The following is a 26,351-nucleotide window of genomic DNA, read 5'->3' as shown; positions in this document are numbered from 1 at the left end:
CTGAGTGAGATGGTGATCACTTGCAATTGTCTCTAGGCTCCCTTTGGGGACTTCCCACACTCTTCTTGGAGGTCTTGTGAGAGGAGTCCCTAGTCTGTTTCTTTGACCCAAATCCCTCAGAAATCGAAGGTTGTGGGGAAGACTCACGTCCTTTGGGAGACTAAGGTCAGAGACCTGCCTCCATGAAGATAAACTGGCAAAACTCTCTGTCCTTGTGCGATCTCGGCCAGAGCTGCTAGCAGAGGGTGCATTTTATTGTATGTGGCCCTCACTGAGGCAGTGGATGCACTGAGAGTGCTTATCCATGAGTAGGATCGACTTGTTGCAAGTGCAGCATTTCGTGAAGCCCGGGGAGCTAGACATATCCTACTAAGGGGAAGGGTCCCTGGTGGGAAAAAAGGCGGGAGAAAAATAATATTTTTTTAAGGGTAGAAAGAACAGAAGAACAACAACTAGACTACGACTAGGGAACAACTACCTAACTGTGAAAAGCAAACAAAAGAGCAGTAGCATTTAAGGACTGCTAATGGCTCCATCTCTAGCCAGGGGCTGTTGAGAAGGAACTGAGGAGAGTTAGCCTGTATGTGCACTGACTAGCTTCGTGGTGCAGCACGAGGAAAGACAGCACATGTGTGGGGCCAACGGACACTGCTACTGAAGTTCTCCAACCAGCAGTGCAGGGACACAGACAGACATACAGTGGAGCACCCATAGGGACACTACTCAAAGAAGAACCAGAAGTTACATGAATAGTTACAGAGTAGTTACATGGCATAAATACAATGAATTCTAAATCTCAGATAGAATCTCACACTTTAAAATTCTTGAATTATTTAACTATTCAGCACTCTTGTTAAGACGAGTTGATAGAAATTCTCTGGCGATATATTCAAAAAGATGCCTGAGGGGGTGGTGTGGAAAAATCTGTGCTAAAGATCCTAGGCCCAATCCTGTGTACTGATGAGGATCCTCATCTTATGCTGAAGTTAAGAGAGCACTGGTACTCAACATTCATAGAGATTAAGGCCAGAAGGGACCATTAGATCATCTAGTCTAACCTCCCGTATAGCACAGACCATTAAATTTACAGTTACCCATGCACTTAGACCAATCATTTGTGTTTGGCTAAAGCATATCTTCCATAAAAGCATTTGGTCTTGATTTGTTTGTGCACAAATGTGACCATACAGTCAAAGAACAAAACACTCTTTCAGCATTTGAAAAGTCTTAAACAAATAGGATGTTGGGGAGAGAAAAGGTTCAGTGCTAGTGTTTCAGTTATTCAATGCAGGGTGTACATTTCCATCTTAAATCCAGATTTGGGTGTGATTTGTCAAGACTTCAGTAATATTGACAGGCGAGTGTCATAACTGCAGCCTCAGTACAATGATGAAGCTGGTACTTAGAACAGAAATGAACTCTGACTGAATAACGCTATGGGCACCCATGCTTAAATTACATTAGTCTCCTAAAACAATATTAAAAATGTATAGGCTATGCCAGACTGTCAAATGCAAGGAAATTCACCATTGAGGATTAAAGACACAATGCAGAACACAAAAACAGTTGATTGAGTCTATGGGTCGATAATACATTATTCAAAAGGTGCTAAATGTTGTGGCAAATAAGCAAGTCTGGGGGTTTTCTAAGACAAAATAATTGTACTTTGGTAGGCCCAAAATAATTGGTGAACGTGCATGTAAATAGAACTCAGCTGTTTTGGCAAATAATAAATAACACAACACCCTGCACCAGCCCAAAGTAAGCGCCTCAACCATACTTTTTTTTTTTTAAGATACTCTATAGAAACGTAGAGCCAGAAGGGACACAGTGGCAGAAATACTAGGTGGCACAGAAATTGGGGTCTCCCAATAAAATTCGGCAAACATTAAGGAATGAAATGTTAAAATTAACTCACTGATATCTATAAATACTGTAATTAATTTATTACATAATATCAATGTTTCTAAGGCAATTGAGTGCAGCATATATGGTAACAAACGTATTATGCATCTAATGCATGGAATAAAAGAAATAAAATAGGTGGAATTGTGAAGGTTATTAAACAGCACACGTATCTAAACCACACTAGTGGAAAAAGAAATTCATAATATTGGGAAAGAAAATTTGCAATTTGCAAGGCCAGAAGATTCTGGACTTTGGGCACAGGGCCCAATTAATAATTCAACTATGACAATTATGATTGCTGTTTGTAGATGGATAGGGAATCCTAGAGAACTGGCATATGTCAACAGTATAGGTAAAATAAAGAATTGGACCTATAATCAGCATTATCTCAGTGTGAAAATGGCAACACAAGGAGGAGATGAAATAAACACAGCCTGCTGTAAACAAATCTAGCACAGATGGTTCTGTGAATGCTCAGCCCGAATGAACCTGACCACAATAGAATCATAGAATATCAGGGTTGGAAGGGACCTCAGGAGGTCATCTAGTCCAACCCCTGCTCAAAGCAGGACCAGGGGAGGGATAGCTCAGTGGTTTGAGTAATGGCCTGCTAAACCTAGGGCTGTGAGTTCAATCCTTGAGGGGGCCATTTAGGGATCTGGGGCAAAAATTGGAGATTGGCCCTGCTTTGAGCAAGGGGTTGGACTAGATGACCTCCTGAGGTCCCTTCCAACCCTGATGATCTATGATTCAATCCCCAACTAAATCATCCCAGCCAGGGCTTTGTCAAGCCTGACCTTAAAAACCTCAAAGGAAGGAGATTCCACCACCGCCCTAGGTAACGCATTCCAGTGCTTCACCACCCTCCTAGTGAAAAAGTTTTTCCTAATATCCAACCTAAACCTCCCCCACTGCAACTTGAGACCAATAGAGGGAAGTTGGGCACGACTAGCCTTTAAAAAGAGAGTGAAGGAGGTAGTACAGCGTGGGTATACAGTATGTGTTCTGGAATATCACAACTTTTCAGTGGGGACACCATACCAAGGGAGTCTGGATGGGTTTTGTTTGAACCTCACCTCGCTGACTCAGATTGGGACCCATACCGTATCGCCAAACATACAGATGAAGGAGAACGTGACAGAGGCTGTGACAGACAACAATGAATGAGAATAATTGGTGACCCATCTCTTTGCACCCGTACCATCTTTGTCCGTTACTACTGCTGATTTGGTACAAAGGAAAATAGAGCAATTGGTGACCATTGCCTAACTAACAGCTAAGCACTAAGCAATTGGGAATGATATTGTTCAGGCAGTGGAAACACCATGGTGGGCTATACCAGATGAAGTGAGCTTGCATCCCCCCTGGTTCGTACTTTAAGCTAGACCAAAACCCTCCATAATAATAAAAAGAAAAGGAGTACTAGTGGCACCTTAGAGACTAACAAATTTATCTGAGCATAAGCTTTCGTGAGCTACAGCTCACTTCATCGGATGCATTCAGTCTCTAAGGTGCCACTAGTACTCCTTTTCTTTTTGCGCATACAGACTAACACGGCTGCTACTCTGAAACCTCCATAATAATATATAACATAACCATTCTGTGTCATGTCATGATGTGCCTGACCTGCTGTACATGACAGGTCACAACTAGCCCCTAGTACCCACACTAAACTCAATAACCAAAATTAAACCAAAGTATTACAGCCCTCAGGAGACTAAACTACGGTGGATGCCGCTTAACAGCAATCCCAATAAAGCTTAATACACTTAATAGCAACATCTTGCTGCAAAATGATCCCATTCTATTGACTTTATGTGAATAGGATTCAGATATCAGCCACAGACATGATGCTTAGTAACAATTTTTTATTGGAAGAAAGGCCCCAGCTGCAAGGTTTGCAGGGCTGGAGCCAGGGAAGGAAGCTCTGGGATGTGCCTTCCCTGAAGGCAGATCCCAGAAACTTGTCTGTGGCTAGTGCTTGGCATGTCCCTGTTCCTCCTTCCCTGAATGCAGCCCCACAAACCTGCCTGCAGCCCGGGACTTGCCCAACATGGGAACCCCTGCCAGAGTCCCAGTACTGTGGGCTGGGAAGGGAGACTGTGAGCAGGGCAGCAGCAGGAAGGGGTCTGCAGCCCAGACACTGGGGCTTTCCAGAAGGAACAGAGGCATTGGGGGCCCACAGAGCTGCACAATATCTCTACTTGCATTCTCCAAGCTGCATCCTACCCTGGCACTGGGGGCGCAGGTTGAGCACAACCCAGCACTTCCTTTCTTGTTGGTAGTCCCACAGGCAGGTTTGCGAGGCTGCAGCCAGGAGAGGCACATCTCACTGCTTCCTTGCCAGGCTACAGCCCCGCAAACCTGCCTTGGGCAACTTTTGGATAATACCAACTTTTTGCTGGGAAGCAAGAGGTTGCTAATAAGTGGAACGCACAGTATTATGTGCCACAGACAGAGAATTGGAGAGACTGAGGCACGCCAATGCCCAAGGTCCCTTCAATGGTGGGGAACTGATGAAGGGAGATATACCTGGATGGTCCTGGCAAACGACCTGTGCCCCATACTGCAGAGGAAGGCAAAAAAGGCCCCAAAATCAATCTCTCCTGGGGGAAAATTCCTTCCTGACCCCACATATGGCGATCAGTTAGGCCCTTAGCACATGAGCAAGGCCCACCAGCCAAGCACCTGAGAGACAGAATTTTCAGTACCACACTTGAGAGGACTGGCCCAGCCTGTCCATCAGAAGAAACCCTTCATCCAGTACTCATACACTCAAATTTGTCAAGCTCTCCCTTAATTAGTTTTAAGTTGTTTGCCCCCACTATACCTATTGTGAGCCTCACGCCTCTTATGGCTAGAAACCTTCTCCTAATTTCCAGCCTAAATTTATTAATGGCCAGCTCATACCCATCTGTTCTTGTGCCAACATTGTCCTTTAACTTAAATGGGGCCTCACCATCCCTGGTATTTATCCCCTTGATGTATTTACATAGAGCAACCATAGCCACTCTCGGCCTTCTTTTTGCTACGATAAATAAGTCAAGCTCGTTTAGTCTCCTCTCATACGATAGGCCGTCCATTCCTCTGATCATCCTGAACACTCTTCTGAGGAAGATATGCCACTGTAACTGGGAGCTGCCACTGCTCCCCCGCTCCAAGCATGTGTTGCCATGCCCAGTCTCCGTCAAGGGGGTTGATTTTTATAACAAAGGTTAACAAACAACCAGAACACAGTCTTAACTTAAATCCTACCCCCAAACCACACCCCTGTTTGGTCCCACTTTAGTAACAGTTTAGGTAGTCACATTCCATAATCGGGCAATTTTTTGTTAATATGCCTTGACTAGCCACACCTGAAGCAAACCATGAGGATCCCTGGTCCCCTCCCACTACTATTTGCAATAGACTGCAGGGCTCCCCAGGTCCCTTGTAGGTGCTGTGCACCCCCTGATTTAGGACACTCGGGGTCTTTCCCCCTTGAGGGTTCCCTGGGCCACCCCCTGGTGAACTCCTTTCAGTTTACTGTAGTGCCCATACTGATTGCCTCCTTCCGCCTCAAAGAAGGCCTCAGCTCACTCCACCGTTTCCCCCACTGAGGCCGTCTGGAAGCGCCTTACCCAGCTCTGAGCCCCTCTGGGTAGAACCTTCAGGAACTGCTCAGATTTTGTATTTGCATAAAACCTGTGTCATTTCCCTCAGTGAATGCCCACCATAGTTGTAGGTCCCCAACTTGCCGGCCGTGGAACCTATAAGCCATCATCAGTACAAATGACGACGACAAATGAACCAAAGTTATCCATTCTAATCATATTTCAATATCAGCCTGGGCCCACTTCATTTCCATGCATACTGCAGCCAAAGTTTCTCAGCATGGGCCCATGGACAGCCCTAAAAGCACTGTGGGCCTGACAGACTAATTTGCTATACTTTGACAAGGCTATGTCATCACCATTGCTCTCTCCCCAACCTTCCATCATGAGTTCCTCATAGAAATAATCTCATTATGGCATGTATTGCCCTTTACATATTTTCTCCATTGGCTTTGAGAAGGTGTACCATGGTTAAGCCTGCCTTCCTGTGACGGTTACCTGTGGAGGCACTCACCACACCATGTGCAGTCCCCCATGCAGGAGGTCTCAATGACATTGACCCCTCTTGCCATACTTTCGTCTCTGAACTGGATTAAAGCTGTTTGTTCTATAACATTCTGCCTACTGAAAGGACCCACGCCCTGTTGTCTACTGCCATTTTGATCCTGCACCCAGGGAGGGGCCAATGCCCAAATTCCACCACAGGGAGGTTGCCTTGCCTACCCTCTAATGTCTTGGAACTAGGACCCAGGAAATCCACTATCCCATCCAAGGTTGGTGGTCCAGCTGCTAGCAGCATGTGAAGCTCACGCTTCAGCTCCCGAAGAAAACCATTCCAATACTCAATCCACGTACAGAGGAGTCCCTACCCAAGGGAAAGTTTATGGGCACCATAGCTTCACATCATTTTCCAAATTTTGTGAGAACAGACTTTGAAATCACTCACCTATGGGAGGGCCACAACCTCTGGAAGAGTCCCTGCCTTTGCCCACTTCTCCTTCCTACCAATTCTCTGCTCTCTGTGTGTGTGGGGGGGAGGGGGGGGGGCTCAACCATGGTATCCAACCACCCTGCCCCTCCCCCCCCCACAGGGCCCACTCGCACATCGCTCACGAAGGAGAAACCTCCACTGAAGGTGAACTCCTGCACCCAATGCCATCCTCCTCTGCTTCTTTCCAGGGCAAGCAGGTTTCATTTAACCCCTGCAAGGGAAAAGCTCTTGGTCCTGTTGTGTCTAAGGGGCCTGGTCCCTGGGCTGCTGTTGCTGCCACTGGGCTGCCCACTGCTGCATTTGCTCTTTACTGGTGCTGTGGCTGCCTCTGGAGTTACTTCCAGATAGTCCTTGCTGATACCCTACTGGTAACCCTGCGGCTCTTAGGGACCCTCAACCCCAGAGGCGGAGAACCACTGCTCTGTGTAACCAGAAGCAAAGTTAGACATTTTTAAATCAACAGGTCCAGATAACTTGCCTCCAAGAGTTTTAAAAGACCTGGTTGAGGAGCTTGCTGAACCGTTAATACTGATTTTCAATAAGTCTTGGAGCACTGAGGAAGTTCCAGAAGATTGGATGAAAACTAATGTTGTGCCAATTTTTAAAATGGGTAAATGGGATGACCCAGGTAAGTATAGGTATGTCAGTCTGATATTCATCCCAAGCAAGATAATGGAGCAGAGGATATGGGATTTGATTAAAAAAAGAATTAAAGGAGGGTAATGTAATTAATGCAAATCAACATGGGATTTATGAAAAACTGGACCCTGCCTAACTAACCTGATATTTTTTATGAGATTACAGGTTTGGTTGATAAAGGTAATAGTGTTGTTATAATATCCTTAGACTTTGGTAAGGAATTTGACTTGGTACTGCACAAGATTTTGATTAAAAAATCAGAAGGATAAAAACTGATATGGTACGCATTAAACAGATTAACAACTGGCTACCTGATCAGTCTCAAAACGTAACTGTAAACGGGAAATCACCATCAAGTGGGTACATTTCCAGTGGCATCCCACAAGGATCAATTCTTGGCCCTATGCTAGTTAACATTTTTATCAATGACCTGGAAGAAAAAACAAAAATTGGAGGAGTGATAAATAGTGAAGAGGACAGGTCACTCATACAGAGCAAATTGGATCACTTGGAAAACTGGGTGCAAGCAAATAATGTGTGTTTTAATATGGCAAAATGTAGAGGTATACATCTAGGAACAACAAATGTAGGCCATACTTACAGGATTTGAGGACTCTATCCTGGAAGCAGTGACTCTGAAAAAGATTTGGGGGTCATGGTGGATAATCAGCTGAACATGAGCTCCCAGTTTGGGGCTGGTGCCAAAAAAGCTAATGTTATGCATAAACAGGGGAATATCAAGTATGAATAGAGAGGTTATTTTACCTCTATATTTGGCTCAGGTGCGACTGCTGCTGGATTACTGTATCCAGTTCTGGTGCCCACAATTTAAGAAGGATGTTGACAAATTGAAGATGGTTCAGAAAAGAACTACAAGAATGACTAAAGGATTAGACAACGTGCCTTATAGTTATTGATTCAAGGAGCTCCATCTATTTAGCTTACGAAGAGAAGGTTAAAGGGCTCTTCAGTCTAGCAGACAAAGGTATAACACAATTCAATGGCTGGAAGTTGAAGCTATACAAATTCAGACTGGAAATAAGGTGCACATATTTAACAGTGAAGGTAATTAACCATTGAAACAATTTACCAAGGGTCGTAGTGGATTCTCCATCATGGGCAATTTTAAAATCAAGATTGGATGTTTTTTCTAAAAGATACACTCTTAGTGATTATTCTGGGGGACCTTCTATGGCCTGTGTTATACAGAAGGTCAGAATAGATGGTCACAATGGTTCCTTTTGGCACTGGAAGCTATAAATCTATGCTGGAATGGAAATCATGGGATACAATCAGACAGCACTGTGAAGAGGGCAGTATGTATGCATAGACAGGCAGACAGACAACTTCAAAAGCTGAAGTTCAATTCCAGTATTTCCTACATAAAATCACATAATCACCCTTCCCTTTTTTTCCAGTATTCTATAGCCTGATGTACATGCATGCGTACAATGCTGATGGGCCTGAGATTTGGGTATACTCAAGTGCAAGTGTTTCCACTTACTGTACACATCAGGCATCTTTGGAGAGGTCGAGGTAAGGTATGCTATTGACTGCTAATTATACATTTTCTTTCCTTTGCTATTTATGTCAAATCCTTGTTTGATTAATTAACTGTTTCTTTGTGAGTTTCTGCCTCCTTTTTATTTTAAAATTATTTATAATATATGATAATTTAGATGTTTTGGGTTACTCCTGCAAAGATTTGTGTACTTTTAAAACCCAGAAGTAAGTGACCTTTCAGTACAGGTATGTGTACTGTTTGAAGGATAATGCCATGGTTCCATCTTTTACTGTAGTACTGCTTCTGAAAGATGGCACTGAGACCTATCATTACAAACACTTGCTCTTCCTTGCCGTATGATAGATTTTCAAGTCTTTAGACCATTTACAAGGGAGGCATCATAGTCTGGTGGACAGGCCACTAGTCTGGGAGTCCAGAGACCTGAATTATATTGTCAGCTCTACTCTTGACTCACTTTCAGTAAGACACTTGTGATAAAATTTCTAAGTGTCCTTCAAATTTGGTTATCTCCTTTTTGGATGCCTAGTTCAAAACAGGTGGGGAACTGCAGCTGATAAGTATACCTGAGAATCAGGCCTTAGATGTCTTCTCAAGCAGAACACCAAAGGGTCCTTCAGTTTTGTTTTTTCCCCTCTTCTGTAAATTAGGGATAATGAAACGTAACCACTTTTGGGTAGCACTGCGATCCGCAAATGAAAACTGTTATGTAATACTAAGTAGTAGTAATAGGAATGATGGACCTTATTATTGTAACTGATATTTGGGAGGGTTCTTGTAACTAGACATAGATATAATGTAATAAAGAATTGATTTAAAATATTTTTTGAACTTTTGTGCTGCATGTCTGAAAACCTTACATAATTGGAAGGGTGGTATTAAATGCTGCCCTGAGGGAATGGTTGAACTAATTACACTTTTAAAAACTGAATAAAGAGTTAAATGACAAAGTGAAAATTCAAATGAAATATCCACAGTACAAGTTAATCTAATGGCAGTGGGTGACAAGTTAATTCAGATAGCAGGGTCATTCAGTGGGAGTCATATTAGTTAATCACCTGCTATACTTGAGGGAAGAAAGTGGGGAGGATCATATGACAGAAGGCAGAAAATAGAAGAGATCATGGAGGGAAGGGAGAAGAATTAAAATGAGGGAAAACATGCTGAGGGACCTGGGAAGGGAAAGTACCAGTTGGAGAGGGAGGCCCAGGAGGTAGAACAGAATGGAAGGGAATACGGGGATAAGACGGAATGGTCAAAATCTAGGAGGGAAAAGAATCAGAGTGAAGATCTCGAAGAGAGAAAGGAATGTAACATTGGAGGAGACAAAGTCACAGAAAAAGAAAGAGGATAGATTCATAGATTATAAGGCCAGAAGGGACAATTGTGATCATCTAGTCTGACCTCCTGTATAACATAGGTCATAGGACTTCCCTGAATTAATTCCTCTTTGAACTAGAGCATAACTTTTAGAAAAAAACATCCAATCTTGATTTAAGAATTGACAGTGGTGGAGAATCCACCACAACTTTTGATAAGTTGTTCCAATGGTTAATTATCCTCACTGTTAAAAATGTGTACCTTATTTCAAGTCTGAATTTGTCTAGCTTCAACTTCCAGCCACTGGATTTCATTAAACCTTTGTCTGCTAGATTGAAGAGGCTATTTTAGAACGTTTGTTCCCCATGTAAGTGCTTACAAACTGTGATGAAGCAACCCATAACCTTCTTCTCTGTTAAGATAAATAGATTGAGCTCCTGGAATCTATCACTATACGGGATGTTTTCTAATCCTTTAGTCGTTCTCATGACCCTTCTCAGTCTCCCAATTTATCAACATCCTTCTTGAATTGTGGACACCAGAACAAAAACAGTAATCCAATAGCAGTTGCACCAGTGTCAAATGCAGAGATGGTAACAGAGCCTCCCAACTCCCAGTTGATATTCCCCTCTTTATACATCCAAAGATTTCATTAGTTCTGTTGGCCACAGCACTGAACCCGAAACTCATGTTTAGCTGATTATTCAGCAAAACCTGAACATCTTTTTCAGGGTCACTGCTTCCATCCCCATCCTGTAAGTGTGACCCATATTGTTTGCTCCTAGATACATATCTTTACATTTGACTACATTAAAATGCATAGTTTTTGTGCCCAGAAATATAGAAGAAAGATGCAAAAGGAGGAAAGAGAGAATTAAAATATTTGGAAATAAAACACACATTTTTGCGAGAAGTATCTTTTTCAGGAGCTTAGCCATAGGACACAAAATCAGTAACAGAAACCGATTATGTAAAGGGGAAACAGCACTTCACACATTTGCATTTCAAAAACAAGAAATTCTGGAATAAATATATGTTGACTTGTTATAGATTCTTTTTCTAGCATCTATTAGACATTCACACCCCAGCCCTATTACTGTGTACACCCAAAGCTTTAAATACAATAATGCAGACATCACCTGCCTCAACCATGCTTCACTTGTTATGGAGGAAAAATGTGCCAAAATGCCAGAGAAACAGAATGTACATTTGATGAATAACCTCAGGCTTTCAGTGAGCCTTCTGGGATACATATTTAGACAAAAAAAGGCTAGATGGTGTATAATGCTTAATAGGGCATGTTTAAGTGATATTTAGTATGATCAACACCACTTGTGCTATGTTTTTTCAAATTTATTATGGAAAAATCTTAAACTTCACAGGGTAAGGTAGAGTTAGAAATAGATTGCGTTATGCTGATATAAAAGTGTATACAACAGTACAATTATTAGGAGATTCTTCATTCTTTTCTTAAAGTTCCAACTACACACAGTCCAGACAGACACACAGATGTTCAAGTTAATAAACAGTGATTACCTCAATGCAGCAGTTTTTCCATTTTTGTGAGTACATGTAACCTGCCGGGTCTGATACCCAATCTGTATGTCCCAATATTTGTTCTCTTGTCTGTTCTGTCTATTTCGATTCCTCTTTTTCTTAATAAGCTCCCGAGCTTCAGGATCCCGAACTCCTTTTTCTCTGTCCTTCTCCTTTTCTTTGTTCTTCCCTCGTTTCCTTGCTTGCCTTATATGTCTTGAGTGGGGCACTGAGCATGTACTCCAGGGTCCCACATTCAGGCTATGCATGCTTTCTTCAGTAGTACATGGGATAGAGTGACAGATCTGAAATTCAGTCAGGTTAGGGCAGGCAGAGCCACCAAACTGAGGTGGAGCAACAATGTGACGAGTTCGATGCTGAAGCCCGTTGCCACAGGTCTTGGAACATTCTGACCAGGGGGAGAACTCTGCCACAATACAGTCCTGACGGCAAGGGATGAGGCATGCCTGTTCCAGGCGTGGCTTTGGCTCAAAGTACTCGCATATGACATCCTCAGCAGAAACCCCATTTGATTTTTGGACACAAGTTACGTCTCTCATCTGGATTCCTTCTTCTCCTTTGATGCATTCCACTGGTTTTTCAAGATTCCTTGAAATAACTGGCTGGCACTGATTCCAATTGCCCAACTGCCAATCATACAGTTCTTTGTGCCAGTCACAAACCCTGAAACAGTTCTGTTGGTTCTCAGGCCTCTCTGTCTGTTTACAATTTGTGGGCAGCGTTGTCCATCCTTCCACGTGAGCACACCATACTGCCCGTGTTTGGATACCACCTGGACCACATTCATCTCCCATACATCTTCCCCATGGACCTAGGAAACAAGATGAAAGCCACTGTAATATTTTACATTTAATTACTGCTTCATTATTATACTCAAGATACAGCGAGAAAGCACAAGAATCAAGAGCGTATTCTTTCCCAATAGCCCTACAAAGTAGGGTCTTCGTATGATCTGTAGGAAAGAAAAGTTACTGATTTTCACCTATTATAGAATACAATCTTAGAGAGCCTACATAATAGAACAAGTGAGGGACTATCCCTCTGTTTTCTGGTCTTTTTTGTGATTATAAATGGATTTTACTACATAGTTTTCTTTTCATGTTGAATAATTAAAATATTTCTGCTCTTGGAGTTCATCAGGGATTGATCACATCAGGATTTAGACATTATACAATTTATTTGTCAAAATTTGCTTTGCCAGCTAAACAGGAGAAAAGCTTCCCCACAGTATGTGTAAATAATCTCAGCTCCAACCTACAGGCAAACTCTTCTGGAGATCAGATTTTGGTTTTCTGTCTAGCTTTTCCAATGCAACCCAACTTCATAGTCACATGCTACATAGCTCTCGTTTTTCTAAATTGTGTCAAATAAAGAGAATAATATAAAAAAAAGAATCTGAAAAACAGTGGTCATTGCAGGTGATGTGAGATCTATTTTGCCAACTTTTAAATCCTCCCTGAACTACTAAAAAAATAAAGGAAGCAGAAGAAGTAAGCCTTTGTTCTGAGTAACTCATGAAGAGTTCTAATGAAATATATATTCAGAGATGACGTCTTACCAGTTCCTGGCAATTTACAGAACAATAGAAATAAGTGACGAAACAGAGACAGTAGGTCTGCAATGGGCATACTTGTTTAGACTAATAACAAAACCATTAGAATTATCATGGATATTAAAGTTCACAATGTAAACAGTTTCTGTGGTTTTAAAAACAGGCACAATATTCAACAGGGCAAATTCACAAAAATCCACAAGTTACGTAAGGGAAGGACTGTCACTGTGTTTATTATGAAAGCTACTGCCTGTTATTTTCCTGAGTTTTGAAAAATTGATCAAAAGTGAAAAGATGCCACTTCTGTCTGCCGAAATTGCAAATCTGAACTAAGGGTGAAATGTTATGATATTCAGGAATATAAATTCTCAGCTATGACTTTATTGTTATAGTCACAAAATGAAAGTCAGACCTTTTGCATAGGTGTCTTTCTAAAACAAAGTATGAAAGATGCACAAGGTTATATTACAACTAAAAAATAAACCTGTGCTGAATTTAGTGTTCTCTATTAAATCATTCATGCCCATTTACTCTACGTTGGAGAGCAAAGAAAGAAAATATAATCCAGCTAACTTTCTGTTGAAAAGCTGAAAAAAATACTGACCTTAGTGTGCATTTACTTATGTTCTCATAAGTTCTCCTATGTACTCAGTAAAATGCTGTTTTTAATTTTTGTTTCACTCCACTGTGGAAGAGGAGAAAGACAGGCTGTGTAGCAAAATTACAATCACAATTTCTCCATAGTACAAATATCCACCACTAAACACAAACCTTATAAAACCAGGTGACTATCTAAAAAGTCCTTTCTTTGACAGAGAAGTTCCAGTGTCCACACACACAATGGAGGCCAGACAATGCAATCTTTATTTATCTGAATGACCCCACTGATCATAATGGGACTATTTCCATGAGTAAAACTGTAGGATTTGCAAGGTTGAGCCCTTGTGACAGTGAAATAATTTTAAACATTTTTTTTCATTTAGTGACTGGCAGGAGTTTGGAGACTCCCACAGACTTCAAAAACTTCCATTGGGAATGTTGCCTGTGATTCTAACATTAACTTCAGTGGGAGTTTTGGGAGCAGACTTTATGGTAAGATATGGCACTTAGTCTCCGTAGCCCTTGCTAGTGTATTTTTGAACAGACACTTGATTACAGTACACTGCAGAAGAGGCACTGTAGTTGAATAGTTTGCTTATGGATATTAAAACCTGAGCATTACATATATGATAGCAATGCCAGCTGGCAGACAGATTCAGCACATGCAAACTCCTGTACTGTTTTCTGCAGATTACGTTTGAATTAGGGTTTCCAAGGTTTAGCAAGATACCCAGAAAAATAAATGTATGTTTTAAGTACAAATACATTTCTGTTTCCATTTCAGTAAGATTACCCTAGTTTATCTCTAACCAGCCTTCCACAAATGACATAATCATCATTGTATTCATTGTATTCTAAATATATTTACATTGAGCACAAAGCAATTGCATTTCCTCAGAAAATTGCATGGAGTTCTATTTAAGAACACCAACCAAGTCTAAAGGAAAAGAATAAAAACCTGCATATAATCACCAACTAAAGCAAGGACAGTAATATAATCACAACTGAACATAAAGCTAACTCATTCAACTTGCAGACTGGAAACTCCTGTCTTATCACATCACTGCACCTTGTATATACCATGTGTGTCCAATTAAGAGAAACTCTTTTAAAGATCAGATCTTTGTCACTAACCTCCAGATGAAGGGTCACTATTTTGGCATTCATTTGAGCCTTGAAATAATCAAGTATTCAAGAGAGAGTGCACCATATCTAAAAATTGTTCCTGACAGCTGAGCATTGCTGTCCCACATAAATCTCATGTTCATACTAATCTAAATGCTAAAAATTGTAGTTAGGTCATTAAACGCAAACTGCAGTAATGTTAATGTGAAAAAATGGTAAAAATGCTGTATTGGAAGGTGATAAATGGGCTCTACATTTATCTGTGGAACAGTATGAACTAACTCCACAATTTTAGCTGCACCTTCTAGCACTGCTATGATGTCAATGGTTTTAACACAGCCATAAAATCTGCTGTCGGATAAAAGATGGCACAAAAGGAGTTAGAATAAAAGAATATTAAAACAAAACAAAAAACAACACAGAATACCTTGTCTATTTTTAAAAGTTCTAAGCATAGAAGACAAATGGAAAATGTATTAGTTCTGTGTGGGGGGTTTTTTGGGGTGGGGGGGAGTTATAAAATTGAAAATGGCTTCCTTTTAAAAACGAATATTTGAAAGTTTTAACTTCATCAAGTGGGTGAGAACCAAATGGACTACTCACATACTTCAAGTGAAGCACTGCACAATATTTGCAGGAGGGGGGCCCTTGTAAATTTCATCTCCTAAATATTCAACTGCATGGGCTAGTATTTCTGCAGGCTTTCATGAGAATGTATTAATTTGGCTAAGGAAAAAAATGTATTAATTTGGCTAAGGAAAAAATGTTGTAATTTTTTGCATTTGATTGTATCTGAGGGCAACGGCCCTCAAAACTTCCTAAATCTGTAAATATCCACCACAAGAAGTTTCACTAATTTTCTTGCGGGTGAAATGGTGACTTTTCACTCGTGTTTATCTACCTATCAATCTTAGGCCTTAATTATGTCTGAAGGGGAAGAAAAATACAAAATCTCAATGGAAGGGGAGGGAGAAGAATCATATGAACGAAAATAATGAATCAGGCCCTCCAAATCATGAGATTTTAAAAATAATAAATTTGGGTCTCTGGTTTATAAGCCTTTAAAATTCACATTTATAAGCTTTACTCTACAACCATGAGAGCTTGATATATAGTATTTTTATTAATATTTTTTAAAATTACTGGCTCATACACCATTATGATCATTGAGTCTGACCTCCTGCACATTGCAGGCCACAGGACCTCCCCCACCCACTCCTGTAACAGTCCCATAACCTCTGGCTGAGTTACTGAAGTCCTCAAATCATGATAATTCTACCTTTTACTCTACCTGCCTCCAAAATAATTTCAAGACAGAGCTTTTCTTTTTCTAAAAGCCTGCTTGTCCATTTCTTGTTCCGACGGGTGGCTTTAGCACCAACAAATGAGACATGTAAAAAAGAAACTATAAAATAGTTCCAAAACCAAATTATGCAAACAATAACTGCTAGGCATTCATTCCTATCTCTTAAAATAAGTTTGACTGTAAAATATGTCTACATCCTTTAAATAAGCTCCTTTGTTTTCCCCTACTGGATTAAAAGAGGGTTGTTTATAGAACTGAAAATCCCCAGTGCAAAAGAACCATGAGCTGCAAAAACCAATAACTTAGTAATGTACTGTAGCCTATTTGCTGAACTGCACTTTTCTGCTTTCACTCTGAAGTAACATACAATTTTATAAATGGATTGCTGGTGAATACCAACCAATCATATTTATGTGAACCGCTGAGCAGAACTGCTTTTGAGTGTGTTTTGGATCATGAAGTCAAAGGACACTTTAGAATGGTGGCAAATTTGACCTATGTGTTTTACTTGCATCTGTTGGCAAAGTTCATGGAAGTCTTTACACATTTCAAAAAAAAAATATTGCAGTAGAAAAAAACAAACACACTCTAAAATCACAAACTTGTGTGGCTTTGGAGATAATGGAATTTAAAAAAACAGAAATAGTTTTCATGATATAGATTCCAAAGAACTGTCTCAAACAAGTGAGTGAGAAAATACCATATTTAAATGTTAGACTAGTTTCATCTCAGGTGTAACACCATTGGCTTTAATGGAATTATTCCAGGGATGAATTTGGGTCATTTTACCAATGTTCTTTTGCACCAGGACACAGTAATGTACAGAACAATAAAGGTTAGATACATAGCACTAGGTTGGTTGAAAAAACAATGCTTATATTCTCACATAGGACATTTATGACTAAATTTACTGAAAATATTGGCACCACATTAACAATAAATGCAAGGTAATAATGATCCATGTTAGGGAACATCTTGTACAGAACATGTGCCTGCTGAAACATGGTTGTATAGTAAATGGATCAATACTGATGTTAATATTGCAAATTATTGGTTTAATTCATTTTTACATTAATATACATTATTATTATATATTAATATGTTTTGAATAAATGTGATCTTGAGTGCTGAAAAGGTACCAAATTTCAATAGGGTAATGGGGCAGAAAGTGCTCTCCGTGTGGGAATCCCATTTAAGTGGATAGTAAATTTGTTTGTGGAGCACCCACAGGATAGTGCTAGGTTGGGAGAGGCAATCAGCACATTGCTGCTGAAAGCGCACCTAATCTATAATTTGTACAAGTCTGATAATTTCCATCCCTACAATGGCTGGCTGGCATATAAATGACTCATGAGGGAATCAGGTAAGTGCTTAATGTATGTATGTATGTATGTATGGACCCCCCCACACACACACCCGCCCCAGTTTATTACATTGCAAATAAATAACAATTCACTAATACAGCACTTTTCATGCATAGATCTGAAAGCACTTTAGGAGGGGCAGTACAGTTATCCCCACTTTACAGAGGATGAAACTGTGGGATAGGGAGGTGAAGTGATTTGAAATTTTGTCATGAATCTTTTTCAAATCAGGGTGCCCAAATGGTGCATCCAATTAGTGAATCTGGTCCATGAGGCGTTCCCCTGAGTTGGAGAATCCTCTGCTGGCAAAAATCTATGTTCTTACGCTATCATTCTGGCACTCAGCATAGGGGAAGTGTCAGGGAGAAAAAGGGCTGGAATAAATGTGTTTCTATGCTGTGGCAGCCTCCAGATGCTGGAATAATCCCTGGGGTTACTAGCCGGTGATATAATTTAGAGCAGGGATCGGCAACCTTTGGCATGCGGCCCGTCAGGGAAAGCTGCTAGCGGGCCGGGATGGTTTGTTTACCTGCAGTGTCCGCAGGTTTGGCCGATCACAGCTCCTACTGGCTGCAGTTCGCTGTGCCAGGCCAATTGGGGCTGCGAGAAGCGGTGCGGGCTGAGGGATGTGCTGGCTGCCAAAGGTTGCCGATCCCTGATTTAAAGCATCTCCAAGGCTACTCTAATCTATCTGAGGGACCATCTCCAGGACTGGGGAGGGAGGCTGGAAAGGGCTTCTTTGCACTCCCCCTTCTCTCTTGTTAAAATTCAGAATCTGCAACAGGAAATCAGGCTTTCCCAGCATGATGTCCACTGGTAGCAGGGAAACCATCAAACCCCAAAGCTTCCTAGAAATCTTATGCATTTGGATTGTTATGTAAAAGAACCAAGGGTTTAAATGATCAAAGGGCAAAGGTTATAGTTTAAAGTATGAATTTTTGTGACTTCTGAAGTTTTCGTGATCATTTTCAATGTAGAAAACTAAAGGCATTTGTGTCACAAATCAATGTCTAAAATTTACACTTTCCTATTTGAAAATGTAAGGGATTAATGGTCTGTTACTAGAGGAATGCATGTGAAAGTTATTTCTTTTTTATTACAATTAATGTACAGACTGCCTGCTATCTACATATACATATTTGAAAACCTGCATTTAGAAATGTTCTAATGTATATTTATCTTAGAGAGTATTATCAACCTTTGGAAACCTTTACAAGCGCTCATAAATATGTAGTTAGTTTTATTTTTAAAAAATTATATAATTTTATTTATTAGATAGACCACATTGGATACCATATATTGTATTAGACATTTTAGTTTTGGAATTGCTTTAATAAATAATAACCCCAAATAATGTATACTAAGGTCCTGATCCTGCATGACTTCAGAGGTCCTCTATGCTAGTGTAGGGGATCTGCCAGTGCACAGCTCATTGCAGGACCAAAGCCAAAGAAAGCAAACCTGTGCACTATTCATCTGCCTAGAATGTGAGGTGTATGGTATATGTCTATCTGGCAGCTGAAATTGTCACTTTGTTGTACATCCATTGGAACTAAAGGATACAAACCTGATAGCTCATAATAGCAATACATTCCTCTTTTGGTCTGTGAAAAGAAAACATACTATTTTAAATACAGTAAATTTCCTAATCATTAGTAAATTTTACAGGTAGTATTAATTTAGAGCTAGGTGAACTTCAACCAGATGACTCATCTCACAAGCATTTACTGACCATGCCTCAGTGAGAGTTACTATAAGGTTAGTTCCACAGTTAATCCTGAAAAATTGGTATCTCATTGGGTCTAATTTTAGTTTTGTTACTTGGTTAATTTTTAAACTCAAACTTAATGTGGAAAAAATAATTTCAAATATATTTCTAACCTTATAAAGAATCCTATGGCAGAAACAATTATGAGAGAAATAGTAAAACGGTACTTTTCTTTTGAAAGTAATTTCTGGGTACCTGCCTTATTTCAGCACACTGACCTATTTTCAGTTATGTGCTATTCTGGTATTTTGAGTGTGTTCAGTAACTCAAAACTTGCTTCTAAATGTGTACTTTTAATTCTGTGTGACTAAAACATCATATTAGCACATGCAAATAGAATTTGTAGATGCACAATTCTGTAAATAACAGGTAAACCACATTTTCTGCATGCAAAAGTGAGTTTGAAGGAATGTAAACAGAGTTTGTTTTTAGAAAATTGTCTCATAAGATGAAAGAGAATGAATCAATTTATTTCATCACATCTACGGGCCTTCTAAGTCAAGATCTCATAGTCAGAGTATCATAGTGATGAGTTAACTAGAAATACCACAGACACAAAAAATAGATAAAATGTGCATATTTTGTTACAATTTTATAACACGATTCATATGCTCTGGTAACCATTCTGATGTGTATTATTCACAATGTGTCATAATATATTATTGTATCTGGCAAGTGTCATATTGAATGACTAGTTGTGCTGTAACTGTATTAATCACATTATACTTAAGGCAACCTTGGTTATCTTGCCATCCTTCTTGGAAACCAGAGCAGCAGATAATATTCCTGCCACCTGAATGAAGACCATATTGAAGCTGAATTGCCAAAAGTCAATTTACAGCAGTAGGAATAAACTTTAATAATGTATGAAAAAGACTGATAGAACAGCTTTATAACCATATTCATCACAGTAAGGGGACAAAAGACAAACAGACGATGAGAAGAAAAAAAAGTGGGCACCTGACTATTTAGGAGTCCACATGCATTTAATTCAAATTTTGTTGGCCTGTTAGCTATGGCAACCTACTCCTGGTAATGGGATGTAAAGCATGTATGTTTTAGGATTACAGGTTAAAATCTAATAATCTATATTATTTATTATATAGTGCCAAGCAGCACTGCAGGTACTTTTTACATGGGAGGAGGAGGAATATAAAGAAAATTTGGCATAGACTGTGAATTAACCTCAGAAGTACCATAACTCCAGTAAAAAAAAAAAATTACTTATGAGAGGCCTTTGTAATCATAATCAAAGACAATAATTCTGCATACTTCATGTGACTGATTTAATGTTGTAAGATCAAACATATGAATAAGGAGGACTGCAATATAAAATGAACAACTGATATACAGACAGCTGCAGGAAACTGATTTAGCTTTAAAATAAATTATAGGCATTTGTAGAAAAATGAAATTAGTAAAATACAGCTTTATGCTAATTAATGCAGCAGGCGCTAGACCACGTGGCATCATTTAAAACAAAACCTAGAAATGAAAGTAATCAAAGTAACAATTTAAATGGGAGTCCAGACTCCTGCTCAGAACAAGTTCAGATATTATAGTGATGAAAATGCTAGGAGACTGGCCTAGAGCTGCCACCATTGGTATCACCCGGACCAACAAGAACAGTGGTGGGGAATTTTAAGAAAATATGCCTAGCACAGCCAAGCTTCAGAGAACATTGTCCTACATGTTATTGGAGCTGCTCTTTGTGCAGAATCTTTCGGCACTCTATGCCCTGCTGAGGTAGTATGGGGAGCTGTCCAGATTGCACTGATCATGGCTGAGGCAATGTGCTGTTTGTAATGTACAACATTTTTGTATTAGGAAGAAAATTGCTGCTTTTGGACACACTTCAACCAGAGTTGTTTTACCACATTGAGATGAGCGTGTCATGAACAGGTCACAAAAGCACAGGTGTACTTGTAGCATTAACGTGCCCTAATTTGTTATGCAATCAGTTCATTTCATGTTGTAAACCGAGAATCAGACAGGAGCTTGGTAGAATTTATTTACATGAAACTCTTCATTGTAACTGTAGTGATTTTACAATATAATTTGTCATTTGTGATGCTTTGCTTTTTTACAGTAATCTCTGCAGAAGACAATAGTTAAGATTCTCTCTCTAAGCTACGGGAGGATTAATATTTATTTTTGTTAGGGAAGAGAGAGTTAGGTGAATTACCATTAATGGAAGTTTATTCTGAACTTTTAGGGAACTGTTACAATGAAGACAAAGCTCCAAGATAAAGACAACTCAGGCTGACAACAAAAATGATTTGTAGATACAATAATTTGTTAGGGTATGTCCCTAATGCTTTGGGATTGTGTTTTCCAGCTTGAGTAGATTGACATGCACCACCTCTGTGCGAGCTATCACACTAAAACAGCAATATAGCTGGGGGAAGCACGGGCAGCAGCTTAGGTAAGCTACCTGAGTACAAACCTGCCTAGACCTCCAGGTATGTACTCAAGCAGGCAGCCTGAGCCACCATCTGCACTACCCACAGCTACCCTGCAATTTGTAGCATGCTAGCTCGAGCAGAGCTCATGTGTGTCTGTCAACCTGAGCTGAGATGCGTGCTCCCAGCCAGTGTAGAGTCTAGTCATACCATTAGGGTGAGAATGGCATTCACAACTACTGAAAATGAGCAAACTACTACATTCCTTACACTGCTTCAGGTGTTAATGTGATCAGCAGTTAAAGGAGAAACATGAACCCACAAACTCAAATCCTGGATAGTAAGTGAAGGAGGATAAAAGGCTTTCAGCTGTTTATCTTTTTTGTAGTTTGTAAATCTTAAAGTAGAGGGCCTAATCTTATTCCCATTCAGATGAATGAAAATTTTGCCACTGACTTCAATGGGAACAGGTTTGGACCCATACTGTGTTTTTGATTAGGTATCTCAGTTTATCATCAGAAACTGAGATCTGGACTGAACAAGATAGTGAGCAGCCAAGTTATTATTGAATTTTTAGTATTTAAAAGGGAATGTATCTAGTGAGCCTTCTGGAAGACCGATTAGTAGAAATCTACTTTCCTTGAGTTTAGAGGGAAGTGACTATGAACCTTAAAAAAATATTGCAGACTTAGACTATTCTTAGCTTTATCGGAAGCCTGCTGAGAAGAGCAAGGGGATGGGGTGGACTGAGGTGAGGCAGGGGTGCGCTGGGTAAAGTCAGAAAGATCCAGGACAAAAGTCAGAGGTTACAATTTTAGGCCAAGCAGCAAATCTCAAGAGGAGTCAAAAAAGCCACAGATCAAAGAGTCGCTGGAGGACTCAGGAGACACAATTCAGAATATAAAGTGCAGCCCCTGATAGCTGAACCAGTCAAGCAACAGAATAAATAGCAGGCAGCAGAGAATGAAATATCTAGTATCAGAGCAGCAGCCAAATCAGGTATAGATCTGGTATGTGAAACTGTAGTAAAGTAAGCATGGGTATATTGTAATGTATTTATACTATCTAGATTTACTTTAAATATTTATGGTGATAATGAAGAATGAATGTTATTTGGGGCCAAGTACTTTTGTGACATTAGCAGAATGTGAAAGATAAAAAAGGGAAAGCTTCTGGGTATCAACAATGTGCGTACATTGTATACTGTAATATGATGAGGGATGCTAGCAAAATGCCTAAATGCTGGATATATTCTTGATAGTTCATTTACACAGAATTTGCTATGTTGCCAAAATGGGCACAGCGGAGTAATGTTGTGACAACTACAAGGGTGCTGTTTAATAAAAGTTAATGCTGTTTGGGGCTCTCTCACTAGCTGGTGTTTCTGTACAAATTTTTTGATTAAGTGCTCGCCAATAAGGGACCGTCTGGAATGAAGATGGCTAATTATGGTCACCTACCAGCTTCCACTTAAGGGCAGTTAAGGGGCACTGCCAGAACTATTAGCTCTGACAACACTGGCTCAGTCACCCAGACAGCCCACTGCTGTGGTTTGAAAAGGAGGGGCTAAAGCCACTAACACTTGAAGAAGACTGCAGGAAAACAAAGAACACATCGAGGCTTTAAAAGGACACTTTCCTCAGGGTGTAGGGAGAGAATCAGACAGACAAAGAGATAGAGGACCCCTCGGGGTGTCAGAAAGAGACAAGTATATCCAGGTCACCATTACGGGACAGCAGAACTTTGGGTTAAAAAACAGACATGTGTACAGGTTGTTTTAATATCCTTTTTACACTAATTCTTTGTTCCAACGGATATATAAAAATATTTTAAGAATTTTATTGGTCAGTATATTGCTGGTCACAGGATCCTGAAGGGAGGAAACACTGGTGCCTGAAACCTAGCCAGGTGTGCAGGGTGATGGTGATTGGTATACAGGGGATGGTGTAGCCAGGTCCTGGTCTAAGAGAGGGAGAATTTTGGGGTCAACCCTCACGCAAGCAGGGCAAGAGGCCTAATACTTGAGAGAGCTACATTCAGAAAGACGAGAAAGGGCACAGAGATACCACTAGCCCCATAATGGTGCTAGCTGTATTTCGCTTTATATATATTTAACTGTGTATATTTTTAAGCATTTGTATCATACAATTCCACTGAAGACTTCTACAGCACATTTTTAACATGGCATCTAAGAAACCTGTTATGATGAAAGTCCAGGCAATAAGGCCTGATTGATAGATAAATGTTTACTTTTTTCATCTTTCTCATCCTTCTCAGAATCCTTTGGATATGCCATCATTTGCTGAATGTATTGTGCTTGCACACTGACACTCCTTTCACCATGATGTGGGGTTGAGGATGTAATCAATGTTACAGTTTAAATTATTGTAAAACTTGAAGAACACGATGATCCTGTTTCTCTAGATGACAAAGAAAATGTGACTGAAAACTAGTTCAGATAAAGATGCTGCAGCTATTGATTTAGCTGGCCCTCCAAACTGACGATTCCCCCTGGACTCTAAGGGCTATATATTTTTTAAGAGTCTGACCAAGCGGTCAATAGAAAACAATGTGTGTGAAATTGCACACTTAAATGAGTATGCATGTGCAAAAGGTCATGTAGATTTTTTTACTAGCCACAATTACAGAGAGATGTAAACGTACACATTTTCAATACAACTGATGTACTTTGGTCTTAAGGAGAACTGAAGGCCAATAATTCAGAAATAAGCTGATTCACACCAAAAAAGGCTTATTTCTTGCCAGAGAACCATTACTAGGGGCACTGAATTCCTGAAATTGTTTGAAAAACTACTTTATCAGATGACATAAATATGGATCATGGATCAACCCCATTCACTTTTAAAACCTGGGCCAAAAGAGTCTTCTAATGTCCTCTGGGTCTATGTATTCCTAATCCTATTGATCCTGATCCTACTAGCCTGTACATTGTCAGACCTGTCTGTTGAACTCTTCTAAACTTAAAAAAATGTTACATAAAAATAAAATATAACACAATAATTGTTAACATTTGACATAAAAACAAAGATGTTCTCAGATAATGTTTCCCTTATTAAGTATCTAACTACTGGAGCAGCAATGGGCCCATAGTTTGCTCACCTAACTCATGAGTAGTCCTCCAGTTTTTAATTGGACCACTTGTGTGAATAAGTCAAGAAAAATGTGTCCCATGATACATAACTTATAGTTACGATATTCCCCAGTGGAGAATCATCACTGCTGCAGTACCTAGGCGCTTGTAAGAGAGCTTTAACTCCCATCTTAGAACATCTTATGTTTAATTTCCTTCACTGATTAAATAATATAGTAACGTACACTGATATTGCTTTACAACGGGCACTGAATGATTCTCTCATTGATTGCAAGTTTTCACAGAGTGTGGAGTATATAATTTGTACAGTATAAACATAATACAGAAAGTAATCTGCATGCTTAATATTTCTGTTAAAATATATAATGCCAATTCCTTGTTCTTCTGCCTGAAAAATCTGAAAACTAACTAGTTCAGAACTTGGGGGGGTGGAGGGGGAAGCGCATCAAAACCCCTTATAAGTTTATATATTTGTTGTTTATAATTTTTATGTCACTGCTTTGGTTAAACTGATTGCAATTTTTAAACAAACTACATCAGAACTGACAATTTGTATATCACATTTCTGCCCACTATAATTTGAATTTACAGAGATATAAACCCGTAACAATAAGTATTTATAGTGAAAACACTGACAGCCTCCAGAATGGCTGGTGCAATGCTATAATTTAGTGCATTTGCTACTGTGTGTATATATATATAAAAGACTGACAGACAGCTCATTGTGAAAAATGATGAGGTTTAGCTTTTTTGTCACAACCTGTTATACATTTCTTTCCTTTTGGTTTGCTATACCATAAGCTGGTTCTCAATAAAAATAATATTCAACTTCTTAAACGTTCCTTCCTCAAAAGCTTTTTATTTAGCATGGATTTGTATCCTCTAACTATATATATTTTCTACCATAAAATGTAGCCTAGGAGTAGCAGCCAAAATGAAAACTGAATGCATACAAGAAAGGAATACTTAATTTGAGTGTATAGTTTAAAAAGAGACTGAGCTTTCTAAGTTTTGCAAAGCAATTACATGGCTTTGAGTTTCTAGTGACACTGTAATAAATACTCTTGATTTGTGAGATATTGAAAACATATTTTTCTCTTTTGGTCTGTTTTCACAGAAAGCTAAATCCAAACCTTTCTTGGTTTAGTTAGAGATGGTGTTAAAGCATATTAATGTATTAATAAAGTGCCCCTCTTTTACGTTGAAAAGTTGACTGAAAAAACACTAACATTTCTCTCTTAAAAAAACAAACAAACAAATAAGTTGCTTCAAGTGCACAGTAGACACCTTTGAGAATTTAGTAACTAGGCTGTAGGGCTTTATTACCCCATTGAATTATTATTCAATTGCTTTGCTTGAATCCCCTTCTCCCACCCTTCATCTGATTTTATCATTTCTAATTGTCAAATACTCTGAAGCAGGGACAGTCTCCTCCTAATGTAATACAGCACCTTGAACATTTTAGGCCAGGGGTGGGCAATAATTTTTGCAGGGGGCCACTCCATGAATTTTGGTAAGTTGTTACAGGCCGCACATTTCTACTATATTAATGGAGGGGGTGCAGTGTCTGGGAGGGAATTTGGTGCAGAAGA

At 39.6% G+C, this 26,351-nt stretch overlaps 1 protein-coding gene across 1 annotated transcript in view; it reads right to left on the bottom strand.

Annotated features, from left to right (window-relative positions):
• The window catches only part of THSD7A (thrombospondin type 1 domain containing 7A), a 496,216-nt gene that overhangs the window by 169,648 nt on the left and 300,217 nt on the right, over positions 1-26,351 (bottom strand). The window contains exon 4 of the mRNA XM_074945848.1: positions 11,510-12,341. Coding sequence (XP_074801949.1) covers positions 11,510-12,341 — 832 coding nt within the window. The remainder of the gene's footprint in view (positions 1-11,509; positions 12,342-26,351) is intronic.

This window comes from Natator depressus, chromosome 2 (genome assembly GCF_965152275.1).
Source record: "Natator depressus isolate rNatDep1 chromosome 2, rNatDep2.hap1, whole genome shotgun sequence".
Lineage (NCBI taxonomy): Eukaryota > Metazoa > Chordata > Testudines > Cheloniidae > Natator > Natator depressus.
The sequence above is the reverse complement of the archived record's forward strand: the minus strand, read 5'-3'. Positions and strand labels throughout refer to the sequence as shown.